This window comes from Pinus tabuliformis, chromosome 7, assembly GCF_031772625.1.
Source record: "Pinus tabuliformis cultivar Carrire ecotype Pingquan chromosome 7, CPIR1, whole genome shotgun sequence".
Taxonomy (NCBI): Eukaryota; Viridiplantae; Streptophyta; class Pinopsida; order Pinales; family Pinaceae; genus Pinus; species Pinus tabuliformis.
Window position 1 is genome coordinate 2,002,148,376 of NC_142293.1, and position 13,876 is coordinate 2,002,162,251.

A 13,876-nucleotide genomic window follows, 5' to 3' on the forward strand; every position below is an offset into this window, starting at 1 on the left:
GGTCCTTAGAGCACAAAATTCCCTGGAACAGTCTCCCACATGAAGGTTCTCTCTTTCAACTGCATAGGGATTGCTAGTCCCGAGAAAAAACTAGCTCTGCAGAGGCTCCTTAAGACCTAACCAATTTATGTGGTCTTCCTACAAGAAACTCTGTGGTTTGATGATGTCATATCCCACCTCCTGGAAACCATGCTTCTAGGATGGCACTTCCAAGCCATAGATTTAAATGGCTGCTCAGGAGGCATTTCCCTAGGATATAATCCCTGCATGATAAATCTGATCAAAATCTGGGGTGGCATTGGATTCATAGGGGCTGAAACCTTCTCTACAGATCTAGGTACTGATATTATACTGATAAATGTTTATGTGCCTTGTCACCATTGGGAGGACTTCTAGGAGCATCTTCTCGCATCCGATACCCTGCAACCTGACAACATCATCCTTAGTGGGGACCTAAATTTTCCTTTGGATTATTCTAAGTCATAGGGGAACCATGCCTAGGTCAACCCTCTATCAACCTTCTTTGAACACCTCGTGGATACCCACAGTTATATTGACATCCCCTCTGCAAAGCTTGTCTTGACTTGGAGGAACAAAATATGTGGGGAGAATAGTCTTGCCAGAAGGCTCGATCGCTTCCTCATCAAGGAACAATTCCTGGAGAGAGGCTTTACATACCACTAGTGGGTTGGCTCGAGGGGATTATCTGACCACTTGCCGATATACCTTGATATTCGAGGAGTAATAAGCAAACCTCGAGCCCCCTTCAAATTCAACTCCACTTGGTTGAAGGATATTACCTATACCCGTTTAGTCACTGAATTTTGGAAGGCCCATCCACCTGCTGATGGAAGGAACATTATTGAAGGCTTCGTCAAAAACCTAAAAGAACTGAAGAAGTTATCAAAGATATGGGCTCATAACAAGAGGGTACAAGAAGAACAAAACCTAAGAGACATTGAATCAGAAATTGCTGATATGGAGGATGAATACGGGGGACCTTTTATATCAAATGAACATAAGGATAAGCTCACTACCTTAATAACAAAGAGGGGAAACATCCTTAAAGAGAGGGAGGAATCATGGAGATTGAGAAGTAGAGCAATATGGCTGAAGGAGGGAGATGATAACACAAAATTCTTCCACAAATTTGCAAATGGAAGAAAGGCAATCAATAATAGAAATTGACTAATGAGAAGGGTATGGAGGTGGATACCTTCCCTCATATAGCCTCTCTCGCCACATCTCATTTTAAACAAGTGTATCAGGCTCCTCCCAATGCCACCCTAGTGGAAGTCATAAGAGTAGCACAACTCTTTCCTCGGTTCATCGATCAAGAGAATGCTATGGACCTTAATAGAGAAGTCACTCTTGGGGAACTGGAGGCTACCCTGAAATGGTTTAAGATGGACAAGAATCCTGGCCTAGATGGCTGGTCAGTGGAGTTTTATTTGGAATTCTTTTAAATTCTTGGGGAAGATTTACTCAAGGTCATTAATGAATGCAGGATAACTAGATGAATGCATGGGGCCATAAATTCCACCTTCATAGCCCTCACTTGCAAATCAAACAACACATCAACCTTCAATGACTTTCGGCCCATATCCTTGTGCAACTACATATAAAAATCATCTCAAAAATCATTGCGAATCACCTCTGACCCATTCTCTCCACCCACATCTCCTCAAAACAATTTTCCTTTCTGCAAGATCGAGAGATACATGAAGCAATAGGAATGGCCCAGGGAGTATTGCACTCAATCTAGACAAAGAAGATCAAAGGTATGATCCTCGAAGCTGCTCTATCTAACGCATTTAATCGGGTAAGTTGGTTATATATTAGAATGCTCCTAGCACATTTAGGATTTCCTGTGGGATTCATAAAATGGATTATGCGCTATATCGCAAATATATCCTTCATGGAGCTGCATCTCGCTTCTGTCACTCTGAAAGAGGACTCAGGCAAGGATTCCCCTTATCTCCCCTACTCTTTTTACTGGTAATGGAAGGGCTCAACAGACTTATCAAAGACATGAATCTCAGAGGCAAGCTTATGGGAATCAGGATCACGGACAGGTGCATGATAACACACCTCCTCTTTGTGGATGATGTGTTCATCTTCATCAATGGTGGAATTGGAGATCTGACTACTATACAACACTCTATTAACCTATTCCAAAATATAACTAGCATGGCCATAAATAACTTGAAATCCACTCTCACTATATCTTACTTCTCCCCTTATGAGATTTAGTTTGCTCTACAAAGGTTTCCTTTCACCCTGTTACAGCTGGAAGAAGGACTCAGGTACCTCGGCTATAGGCAGAAGCCACTTGGCTACGAAATAGCTGATTGGACATGGTTGATCTCAAAACTAGAAAGGAGACTTAATATATGGTACCATAAGTATCTTTCCAGGGTCGGAAGACTAATGCTCATAATAGTTGTTCTTGAGGCCACTCTAGTGTACTAGATGTCTCTAGCTTGGATACCAAGAGGAATCCAAACAAGATTAAAAAACCTCTACTATAGGTTTCTATGGAAAGGAAAACAATCAGGGAGGATTTTTGCATGGGCAAAATGGGATCTGTTGTCCATCCCAATGAAATGGCGAGGCTGGGGTATTAAACAATTGGAAGATTTCTCCTTAGCACTAGTGGCCAAACTTGGATGGCAGTTAATCACAACTAACAGTCTCTGGACCAAAGTAGCTTCCTCCAAATACATAGACCCACTAAGCCCGATGGATTGGCTGAGATAGACAACTCGAACAAAACAGACCTATCTCGAATATCTTGAAAGCAGTGCTAAAATAATTGTCATTGATCCAAGATGGGCTCACTTGGAGAATTCATGCTATCACATCTATTCGCACTGGCCTTGACCCTTGGATTGGATGTGGGAATGCACATCTATTACCAGAAGGACTAAAGCACCAGCTCATAGAGTCTGGCATCACCCACATAAGCCACATTGCTGACATGGAGAGATCTACTTTCCTACATCAAGCTTGGAAAACTACCCACAATCTACTCATACCTCATCAATGGCATCACCATTGGGCAGATTACACAACAACTCTAACTGAATCTGGCATCAAAATTTTGGAAGGGGAGGATGAGATTATATGGGGACTTACTAAAAATGGTCAGTACCCACCCAAAGAGGGATATCTACACCTCACAAATATACATAGACCACAACAAATTGATATATAGTGGAAAGGTATGTGGAAGCTCAAAGCCCCCCCTAGAATAAGACTACTCATGTGGTCAATTCTAAAACAAAAAATACCCACTGGAGACAACCTGATCAAGAGAGGACAACATCAGCCATTCTGGTGCTACCTATGCAAAGACAGTTCAGAATGGTGGACCACCTATTTCTTACCTGCCCCATTACTATTGACCTCTAGAATACTAGTCTCTCGCACACCCCCACTCTGAACACATGGAAGGGTCAAGCTATCATGGTGGTTTGGTCAACAACATCCCTATCTAAAGCAATGAACCTCCCCCTTCTCTTTATTTGGGGAATTTGGTTTTTCCGAAACCGCCTCATATTTCAAGATACCCCCTTCACTGGCCCACCATCTTAGCCCGAATCTTGGCCGATTACAGTAATATTCCTGAAGATGAAGATAATACACCTCCCAGACATATCATCCCAGAAATCATAGACCACACCCAGCCTTGGGCGTATTTTGATAGATCAACGCAAGAAGCAGGATGTGGGGGAAGTTACGTACTTTACTTAACTGACTCCCATCACTATCATATACAAATGGGACTTGAAAGAGGCACGGATAACTATGGAAAACTCATCACAACTAAACATCTCATTCAATTTGCTATTGAAAAAAACTGCAAGAATTTACAAGTGTTTGGGCTCTCAAAAATTGTATGCAACTAGATAAAAAAAACAACAATATGTCATGCTTACACTCTACGGCACATTTTGGATGAGGTCCATAGATATATATCAATTTTTGATAGTTTTGTACATTGTCATATCTACAGGGAATGAAACTCACTCACTGACCAACTTTCCGAAGAGGCAGCGGTCTGGCCACGTGACACTTGGATGATATAGGAACAAAGGGATGGAGAGCACTACTAATATTATGATCGCCCTTATATGGACCATGCCGCTTAGGCACAGGAATGTGATACTATATCATATGCGACTTTATTTACTGTTAATATTTATTTTTTCTTATATATTTTCAGCTACCTGGTCAGAAAATTACTATGTGCGTAGAGTAATCTAAATTTTGAGAACAAAACAGAAACATATCTGAGAAAAAAGTCTCTGTGCTTGGAGAACTTATACATATCTGGTTCTAAATCCTCTTAAACTGCATATGTGCACAACATTTACAACATGTAATTTTCCTTGATATTAATGAAAATTATGATTTTTTCCAATGGAAAAAAATAAATAAATAAATAAAATATTCTCATTTTTTAATTTATTAAAACCTCCATTTAATCTCTATGAAAATATTGTTTGTAGTCATGAGGATGGAGGGTTTATATATACCTCAAAAGTAATTATAACCTTTTGCTCTTAGATTTAATTAAGAAATGTTATAAAATTAATTTAAAATAAAATATTTGTAAAATAATTTTATTTTGAAATAAGTTATTATTTTTGGGCATGTGGTATTGATAAGGCATGGTATTGGACCATGGTATTATAACAATTAACGTCCTAGACCCATAACATAATAATACAAAGTCTAGATGGCCCATGGTATTGATAAACCATGGTAATAGCAAATGGTATTATAATTTTCTTCCCTCCTCTCCCTCTTTATTTTTGTCTTGTGGGTATTGGCCCATGGTATTGTAAAGAATATTCATTAAAATGTAATATTATTAAATTTTACATAATATTTCAGGTCACACCCCACCCTAAATATTACATTCTACTCAATATTTCCCTTCACTCCTACTAATTTTAATGAGAACCTTCCATTATATTGAGTTTACCTTCCTATAACCAAAAACCTCAAATTTCCCTGATTATTATTATTACAATATTACAGAAATCACACAATAGAAAACCTAAAGACCACTAAATTTACTTGGTTATGCCTAGTTGAATCATCCGCTTCCTTTACCTAATTTTCTTTGTTATTCAATGAATAAGCTAAACGATCTCTTTTTAAATTGTATATATATCGTTTTCAAAATTATACCTTTTTTTTATTTTAATTAAAAAAAATTCTTATCTTAAAGCAACGTTACACATATCTTCAGTCATAGAGCCGACGTATATATAGTAACGTTACACATATCTTCAATCATATACAATATATATTAGTCAACACGTATATTTTTCTAATATTTTCTTTAATGTAAGATTATGTTACCTCACAACATTTCCTTCATAATTGTTCATATTTTTTTAATGTAACGTACGTGACAACATCTCCGTCAGATACTACATTGTAGAGCGTCTCTCCGCGCCCAAAAATATTATTAGTTTATTATAAAAAAATGTTTTCAATATAGTTTTATATTAAATTTATTTCTCAAAATAATTTATGTTTTATCAATGCGGATTTCATCTACCATAGTCAACAAAAGAGACACCACCATAACTAGATATTTTTAATAGCTTTAGTAGTTTAGTGTGCTTTTCCTCAAGGCTCTATTAGCCTTTCGATTCTTTGCCAAATTAAGAAGAATCTGGAGGGAAAGCTAATACTAATCTACACTATATATATATATATATATATATATATATATATATAAACTGATGTTATGTCTAGATAATCTTCGGCAAAATCACATAATCAATCTTTTGTCGACGCGTTTCGAACCAACCAGTGTGGTTCAACTGATGTTATATTAATGTTATATTCGTAGAACTACTAGTTAATAAATTCAAATAAATACAATAAAATTAAATTACTAATTGTATAACTAAAATATAGTTAAATAAAATAATATATAAGAATTAAATAATAATTTGGGATATTAAAATATGTATAAATAATTATGATACAATGAAATAAAAACCAAAATAGGAATGTAACACTTACAAAAGAATGGAAATATAATTATTCGAGGAATAACAAAAAAATATAATTTTTTATTTTAATTTATATATAAAAATATAAATAAAAATTAAAGTTGAGAAATAAAAGACAAATAATTGTTAAAATGAAAACCTCTTATTTTTTAAGAATAAAAATTAGATTGTACATATTCTAATAATTAATATCAAGAATAAACACGCGATCGGAGAGGAGGGTGGAGCGGCATGTCAGATCTCCCGACAGCTGAAATTAATCAAAGAATGATGGCCAAAGGAGACGTCACCCCGGAAAGCAATCGGCGGCAAGGTAAATTTGATTCAAAGGCGTACGCTGAGGGCAGAGATCCGATATATATCCAAACGGGGAAGGAGGAGCAGTTATTTAGATGTTTCCCAATTTGGCGAGGAGCAGACAACACCGCTGAGAGACAGCAATATAGGATAGAGTTTACCTGGCACCAGAGTATTCCCTGCGACAGAACCGTTGGTAACATGGAAACCCGGCTGAAAACTAGGACGACAGAGGAGCAGCATAATGCAACTGTCAGGAATAAGAGTCAGAAAGGCAAGGAAATTATGAACGAGGACCACCCAACTGAGATTTGGGAGATTGAGGACGAGTCCGAGGAGGAGGCGCCCCGAGGCGAGGGGAACAAGAGGTCTTACTCTCAGGACGGATTAGAAGACGAGGAGCATCAGCAGATGAAGGACGACCACCCTGCTCCGCAGGCGGCGAAGGTTAGGCGTTACGGCATGAGAAGAAGAGACAGGGGTCTTGGCAGCGGTTTGGATTCGGGTAGGAAAAGGGGTCGGGGACAGAGCAGGAAGACGCATGAGGAAGGTGAGAAATCCAGGCAGGACGTGGGACCTGCCAAAAAGACAAGGAGGACGGCAAATCAGAGAGTTCGTCGAGCAGAAAGGGCCTATCAGCAGAACACCAATCCAGAAGTTAGAAGAATCATGCAGCACCTGGAGGAGGAATCTCTCCAAGACCAATCTGATGAAGAAATGGATGACTGGGAATTCCTGTTGCATGATCCAGGCCACACCAGGGGAAGAATGTCCCTGTTTAAACAATCTCTGCATATTTACTGGGTTATGAAAAGGCTACTGGCAAAGGCTCTAGAGCAAGTTGCTACGGAGATGGTGGAGATTGCGCAGGGTGGCCCTGATATGCGCAGAGAATTGAGTTTCATCCGCATTGCTCTGGAGAGGCAAGAGGAGAAATTAGATGAAATACAACAGCTGCTGAAGGGAGTTCACCAGGGTGCAGATAAAGGAGCAAATCAGCAACCAGCAATGGACGATGTTTGAAAAGAGATATGTTCAGGAAAGCTCATAGTCTTACCAATTATAGTTTTTTGCATGTTTTAGATAGAGAAGTATATTTCTTGCAGACTAGTAGAATTAGAAGATCTCAAGACTGTCTTGTTTATCTTGCTAGGATTATCAGACTTTGGGCCTTTTATTTTTGGTCGGCCATTAAAAACTATAGATGGCTTAAATACTCGGTTTCCCCATGTGGGCGAGTTTACAATGTTTTTGATACTATGTAATGTTTTATTTTCTATCCAGTAATAGAAAGAGTACCACCTCAGCTTACAAAAAAAAAAAAAAATCAAGAATGAACTCAAAAGAAACTAATTAATGCAATGCTTCTATTACTCAATCCAAATGTAAAAGGTTATTATAATAATTTCATAAAATTACTTGTTTATAAATAAAATCAATAAGCAAATATATAATCGAAATAAACATATAAACATAGAAATTGCTATTATAAATTAATTCAATTCATATAATAAAAATTTATAATTCATATGATAAAAGTAATATGATCTAAATTCTAAATTACTAAGTCAAAATCACAAAACTTACATTAAATATATTCCCAATTAATAATTAGTCTCGAGAAACAAGTAGTTAGAGACCATTCTTAACAAATATGAATTGAACTAGTATAGAATAGTTTAGGAAAATCTCTACATTCATAACAAACATTAAAGACTAATACACTAGATAGATAGAGAAAAATAATAATAATAACTAATCGTAAGAAACTAATATTGGCTTTACCTTCCATATGCTTTGGGTCTTCTCTTCTTGTGACTAATGGAGTTAGGTCTAGCCCTATTCTCATATCAATATTAAGTTAAGAGAGTTTTAAAATGAGAATAGAGATTATTTGAAAACTAATAATATTAATGTATTAATTTTATTCATATAATTGTATAATATAATAATAATAGTTTTAAAATAAGTAAATTAGTTTAAAGATACACATTTTCAATTAGATAAATATCTCAATCTCAGACTAAACTAATTACATAACCCATTAAAATTAAAAAATAAAATCCCAAAACCAAATAAAATCTAATAAGTTTCAATACCAAATACTTTTCTCTATCTCAACCTAACATCACTAATAATTTAATAATTAAATATTTCCACACATATTCTAAAATATAGATTAATAAATTACATGTATGAAATATGTATGAGATACATATTAATTGCTTTTTTAATAAGGTTTATGTCCTCTATTACAGTCAATGGTGGATTATTGACGTAGCTTCCCATGATTTTCATACAGCATCTAACGGTTAAGGTTCGATTTAATTAACATAATTTCAGATCATTTTGAAAACAACATCATATTGTTAACCACATTCTTCTTCCATTAACCTATCAATTTGAAAATTGAGAAAAAGTTATATTTTAATAGAAATTTAGACGGATAATAGGCTACATAAACATCTTAATAAAGTATGATACCAGAACAGACATTATAAAGCCACAAAACAGTGGGGACAATGACGTGCCAAAATATAAAATGACTGAATAGCCCTATTATGGTAGCTGAACAGAGATTATAAGGCCACAGATTATAAGGCCACATAATAGTGAGGACATAGACTTGCTAAAATATAAAATATCTCGATAGCCCTAGATTCATGTGCAGCAGACACACCAGAGAGAGCTATACAAGCATGTGGAAAATATAGAGAACTCACCAACACGGAGTTTGATTTGTCCTTTTTGGCAGAGTAGATTCGGTGTTGACAATATTCTTGTACCTTTTAATCAAAAACCAAATTCGCTGTCAGCAGCCTGCGGTGCACATAACTTTTCTTAATCTCCTCCGACCGTCTACACTTTTCTTTCATTATCGTATAATATTTTATACTAGAAGAGAGTACAGCTCGTCCAACTCTACTAAATTTTCGAAGTATGTCGAATTAAAATTCTCGGTCTGCAAGAATTCCTGTTCGAGTAAATTGCAAGAGGAAGATGATTGCTTTTCGTGCAATATTTCACTTCCACTTGGGGAAACGGAGGGAGACTGACGATTAACTCTGTTTGTTTGAAGGCCTTCAACATACTCCAATCGATCGTACCGATAATCCCCCGTACAATCCTCCAACAATAATTGGCACCATGATTTGGAGGCTTCTATTTCACCAACATGATCATCTGCTGCTTTCATGTCCTCTTCTTCTTCTGGATTAATACCATCATGGGTATCTGGTAGATGGTCATAATTATAACAATTAACATTCTCTACGTCTACTACTTCCTTTTCCCTGTATCTCACTGACCTTGTTTTCAGGGCTGTATTTTGAGGCAGGCCATCATATATATCTTCGACATCTTTCTCATTATAATTACTGGAGTCAAAAGGCATATCCATTCTCTTGAAGGGCTTGTGGAGTTTGGGTTCTAATTCACCCATTTGTAACCTCTTTCTCAAGTGGGTGTTCCAGTAATTCTTTATTTCATTATCCGTTCGACCAGGAAGTCGCCCTGCTATCAATGACCATCTGCACATGTGATCACATTACATTCCATACTCATTTCACCTTACTATCTCTCCATGTGTATATATATGAGGTTTATGAAATCATTGTAATAACTTTTGATTGAATACACTGAGCTTTATACCAAATTAGCAAAACTTGTTAGATACTTATTCCAGAGAGATTATTGCTGACTCACATACCGATTACCAAGAAGACGATGTAATCTGATGACGAGCTCCTCTTCGTCCGGCGAAATATTTTCCCTCTTAATATCTGGACTAAGATAGTTCAACCAACGGAATCTACAACTCTTGGCGGATCGTTTTAGGCCTACAAAACCAAGTTGTTCCGCTTAATATAATTTTACACTTAACTTCTAATGATAAACACAGTTATTTTCATTCAAATTCAAGGACCACTCATCATTAGACATGCACAAACAAAGAATACAAGGACTGTGAAGATTATTATAAGCTATATTCACCCGATTTCTTTGCAATAGATTTCCACGGACCAACTCCATGAATTTTAATGTAATCATTCAAAATCTTATCCTCGCTAGGAGTCCAAGCCCCGCTTTTGAGACGCTCACCATCGGATTTTGCACCGAAGCAACTGCGAGATCTACCCATGATGTATGATCTGATCTATCCAACAGACTCTCAACCAACAGCTTCTATATAATCTCTCAGTGGCCGGTCCTCCTGTGTTCATCTCCCTTTGCAGGATAACAGTTTTGCCGAGAATAAGATAAATAAATAAATAAAGGCAGTCTTCTGCAGCCCGTGATGGACTTTGTAACAATTTTCCTCGTGACGAGGACCACTTATGGGATAGAGGAGAATCCGAGTGCAATCTGCAATGCTCTCAACTCGTCTCAACGTAGATTTTTTTATTCTTTAAATCCGAGAAAGACGGCTTTCGAATCATATTTTGTGTGTTTTATTATGCAAGGTCGAGCGGTGGCAAAATCAGGCTGTCCATGTTTGTTTTGTTAAGTTAAATCTAAACCACTACATTCGTCCTTAGACGGGCCAGTGGCCACTATCTGATGATAGTGACGAAAGGCCGAAGGCCTCTGGCATTTGTGAAGTTAGGATCAGAATGACAACTTTATTAAACATGAGTGCAAATCTTTTGTACCATAAATAGACGTTTTGCAATTTTTGCACTTTTATTAAACAACATGTGGGAAGGCGGCGTAGTAGCTTTCTTTACCGGTCACAACGGTCATTCTTCAGGAATGGAAGCTGAACGAGTGAATTGTCAATCAATATATTAAAATATATGACTATTTTCTAACTAGAGTGTGTTTAAGAGGTAGTCAGTTTTAATGTTGATGAAAAAGCAATTCACCTAATTTTGGGTTGGGTGGTAATGAAATATTTTTATTTTGTTGGGTTCATTCTCAACTTCTCCGTATGAAATTGAATTAATTTTCCTTCATGAAATTAAATCAGTGAATTATATTAAAAGTTAGCTTAGTCAATTTATTGACACTGTATCCACAAATATATTTAAATATTAATTATAATAACTGTAAACAACTTTAAATTATAAAAACATGTAAAAGAATTTGTAAAGTTAGCTTAGTCAATTTATTGACACTGTATCCATCCACACATATATTTAGATATTAATTATAATACCTGTAAACAACTTTAAATTATAAAAATATGTAAAAGAATTTGTAGTTTTATTTTGAAATTTTTATTCTCAAATTTTTTTTTAGAAAATTAACTTTCATTTATATAATTAAATCATCGATTTATATTAAAAGCTGGTGAGGTCAATTTATTTACACCTTGTTCACGAATACACTTAAAATATTAATTATAATAAATACAAGTATTACATTTATTAATTATAATAATAGGTAAAAAAACACTGTAGTATTGTTTTGAAATTTCTGTATTGTTTACATGTATGTAATAAGTTTATAAAGATATAAAGTATAAAGATAAAATTTATTCAATTTATGTTATTATAAAGTAATAGAATGAGAGTTAACACTCTCTTAATTAGGGTTTTATAGTTTATTATATGAATTAAAGTGAGAAATTAAGTGTTTACTTGTTTTTTTTGTTTTCCATTGAAGGTGAATAGGTGTATTGTGAAAAGTTTTATTGCAATAGGTTTATTGTTAAAGTATTTCTTGCTATAGCTTTCTCTTCTATTTGTTTACAAAATTGAGTTAGTCAGCTTAATTCTCTAAGGTTAAAAATAAATAAAAATGAAGAAACTTCCTTGAATGAACTTGTGCAAAATGCTCCTGCTGGTTGCAAAACAATTTTTTATCCAGTGACCAATATAATGCATTAAAACACTCTTAATTAAGTTGTAAGGGACTTCCATAGGAAAAAGACTTCCCTCTCTCTGTGTTTCTGTCATAACCTTATGCAGTTGGATTCGATGTTAGAAGATTAAAAAATATTCACCCATTCGATGAAAGTAGTTAGAAATATTCAGTTGCAAATTCAGTTATAGAAACACCCTATTCACTGATCCATCATCCATTTGAGCATGAAACTATTTGAGCACGAAACATTTGTTATGCTAAAGGATGTGCAGGAAATTCTCGCCGCGCTTGCCCAAGAAATGCTCTACACCAGAGTTCCTCGTCATGATGCCTGAGGCGACACACGCAAATTTTTGGGCACAAATTTAATTTTCACTGGTTTTTGTACTAGAGTATCCTCAAGCTCCTCATTAATTTATTATTATGACCATTGCAAATTTCATCTAACTGGTTCGATCACTGTGTGGAATGTTAATTTGATTTAGATACTATTCTTGGTGACACCACAAGAAGGATAGGTGAGTTTCAGCATTTCAATGAGAACTCGCCCTTACCGAGGAAATCCTCTGCAATAGAATCCCTTGCCATAAGTTTTGTGGTGAAACAGGGCAAATTTTTGGGTACGGTTTTCATTTTCAGTGGTGGGTTTATTTGAGTTTCGTAAAGCTCCTCGTTAATTGATTATTGTAACAATTTAAATTTGTTCGAGATTAAAAATTGCAGATATAAACTTAGAAACGGAACTCCTTTCTAATTAATGGTGGGATGGTTATTGTCACGCTCCTACACCTGCGGTAGTCTTTCAACTCCTCTTAGCGAGATGCGGCACCACCGAACACTTTCTTTTCACCAATACTTATGTTCATGGACTACGCCTAACCACTTACTCCTACTTAGTTTGTGTTTCGCAACCAAGTATTATTATGTTATTCTTTATACCAATGAACACCCATACACATTCATTATCAACAACAATTATAAATGATGAACACAACTGCACAGTATAAAGGGATGGGGAACTCCCTAAACAATGAGTCTACCCGATAATATATTATACAACAGTTTACAAAGCTTTACAAGTATACTTGGGAACCCCAAGTTTCATACTTAGCCAAATTTACAATCCAGGGCAAAACTCGGTTGCCTAGCTTATCAGCACCTCTGCACGGTCGCCACACGACTCACCAATGCTTCGTTCACCTTGTCACATGATCGTGTTGTTTGCCCAACTTGGGCGCGCCTCCAAGTCGCCACACACGGGCGCCTCTACCCGAGACAGACCTCCGTTCACAATCTCAACACTTCACCAAGTCACCGTGCACACTTGCACGCCGGGCGAGCGCTCATCCGAGTCGCCAAGACACCCACACCAAGTCGTCACACAAACCAGGCGCGACACACCCGTGCATGCCTCAATCGTCTGTCATGCGCCGCACACCCGTGCACGCCCTCACCCAACCACCGGGCACTCCTTCACCCACAACCGAGTCCAACGCCTTTTCCTCCGTGCGACTAGCCCAAGAATGGGCGCATCAAACCTGCGCCTTCCTCCCTTAGCTTTGCGCACTAAAACTGCGCCTAACTCCTCTTGAGCAAAGATTTCAAGTGTTTGAGCGATTATCGATTGATGATTTGAATGCCATCCAATGCACTTCTATTTATACCAAGTGCAAGGCGTAGTCTAGCTGCCCAGCCGACTCGCCCAAAGCCCCTTGCTCCATCACAAATGC

The 13,876-nt window shown here is 36.6% G+C and overlaps 1 protein-coding gene across 1 annotated transcript; it reads right to left on the minus strand.

Moving 5' to 3' along the window:
• Positions 1-8,792: 8,792 nt before the first annotated feature.
• Positions 8,793-10,619, minus strand: LOC149256501 (uncharacterized). The gene is made up of 3 exons (XM_089457443.1): positions 10,332-10,619; positions 10,048-10,177; positions 8,793-9,868 (listed from the first exon to the last, which is right to left on the minus strand). Exons 1-3 carry the CDS (start codon positions 10,477-10,479, stop codon positions 9,229-9,231), a joined length of 918 nt encoding a protein of 305 aa, XP_089313569.1. The 5' UTR covers positions 10,480-10,619; the 3' UTR covers positions 8,793-9,228.
• Between the last annotated feature and the right edge of the window lie 3,257 nt (positions 10,620-13,876).

Bases quoted from the DNA above. Each gene is read 5' to 3' on its own strand.
- LOC149256501 (XM_089457443.1), bottom strand. From the start codon at position 10,479: ATGGGTAGATCTCGCAGTTGCTTCGGTGCAAAATCCGATGGTGAGCGT. The intron at 10,178-10,331 runs GTGAATATAGCT...TTGGTTTTGTAG, and splicing joins ATCTATTGCAAAGAAATCGG to GCCTAAAACGATCCGCCAAG. The intron at 9,869-10,047 runs GTATGTGAGTCA...TCACATGTGCAG, and splicing joins CATCGTCTTCTTGGTAATCG to ATGGTCATTGATAGCAGGGC.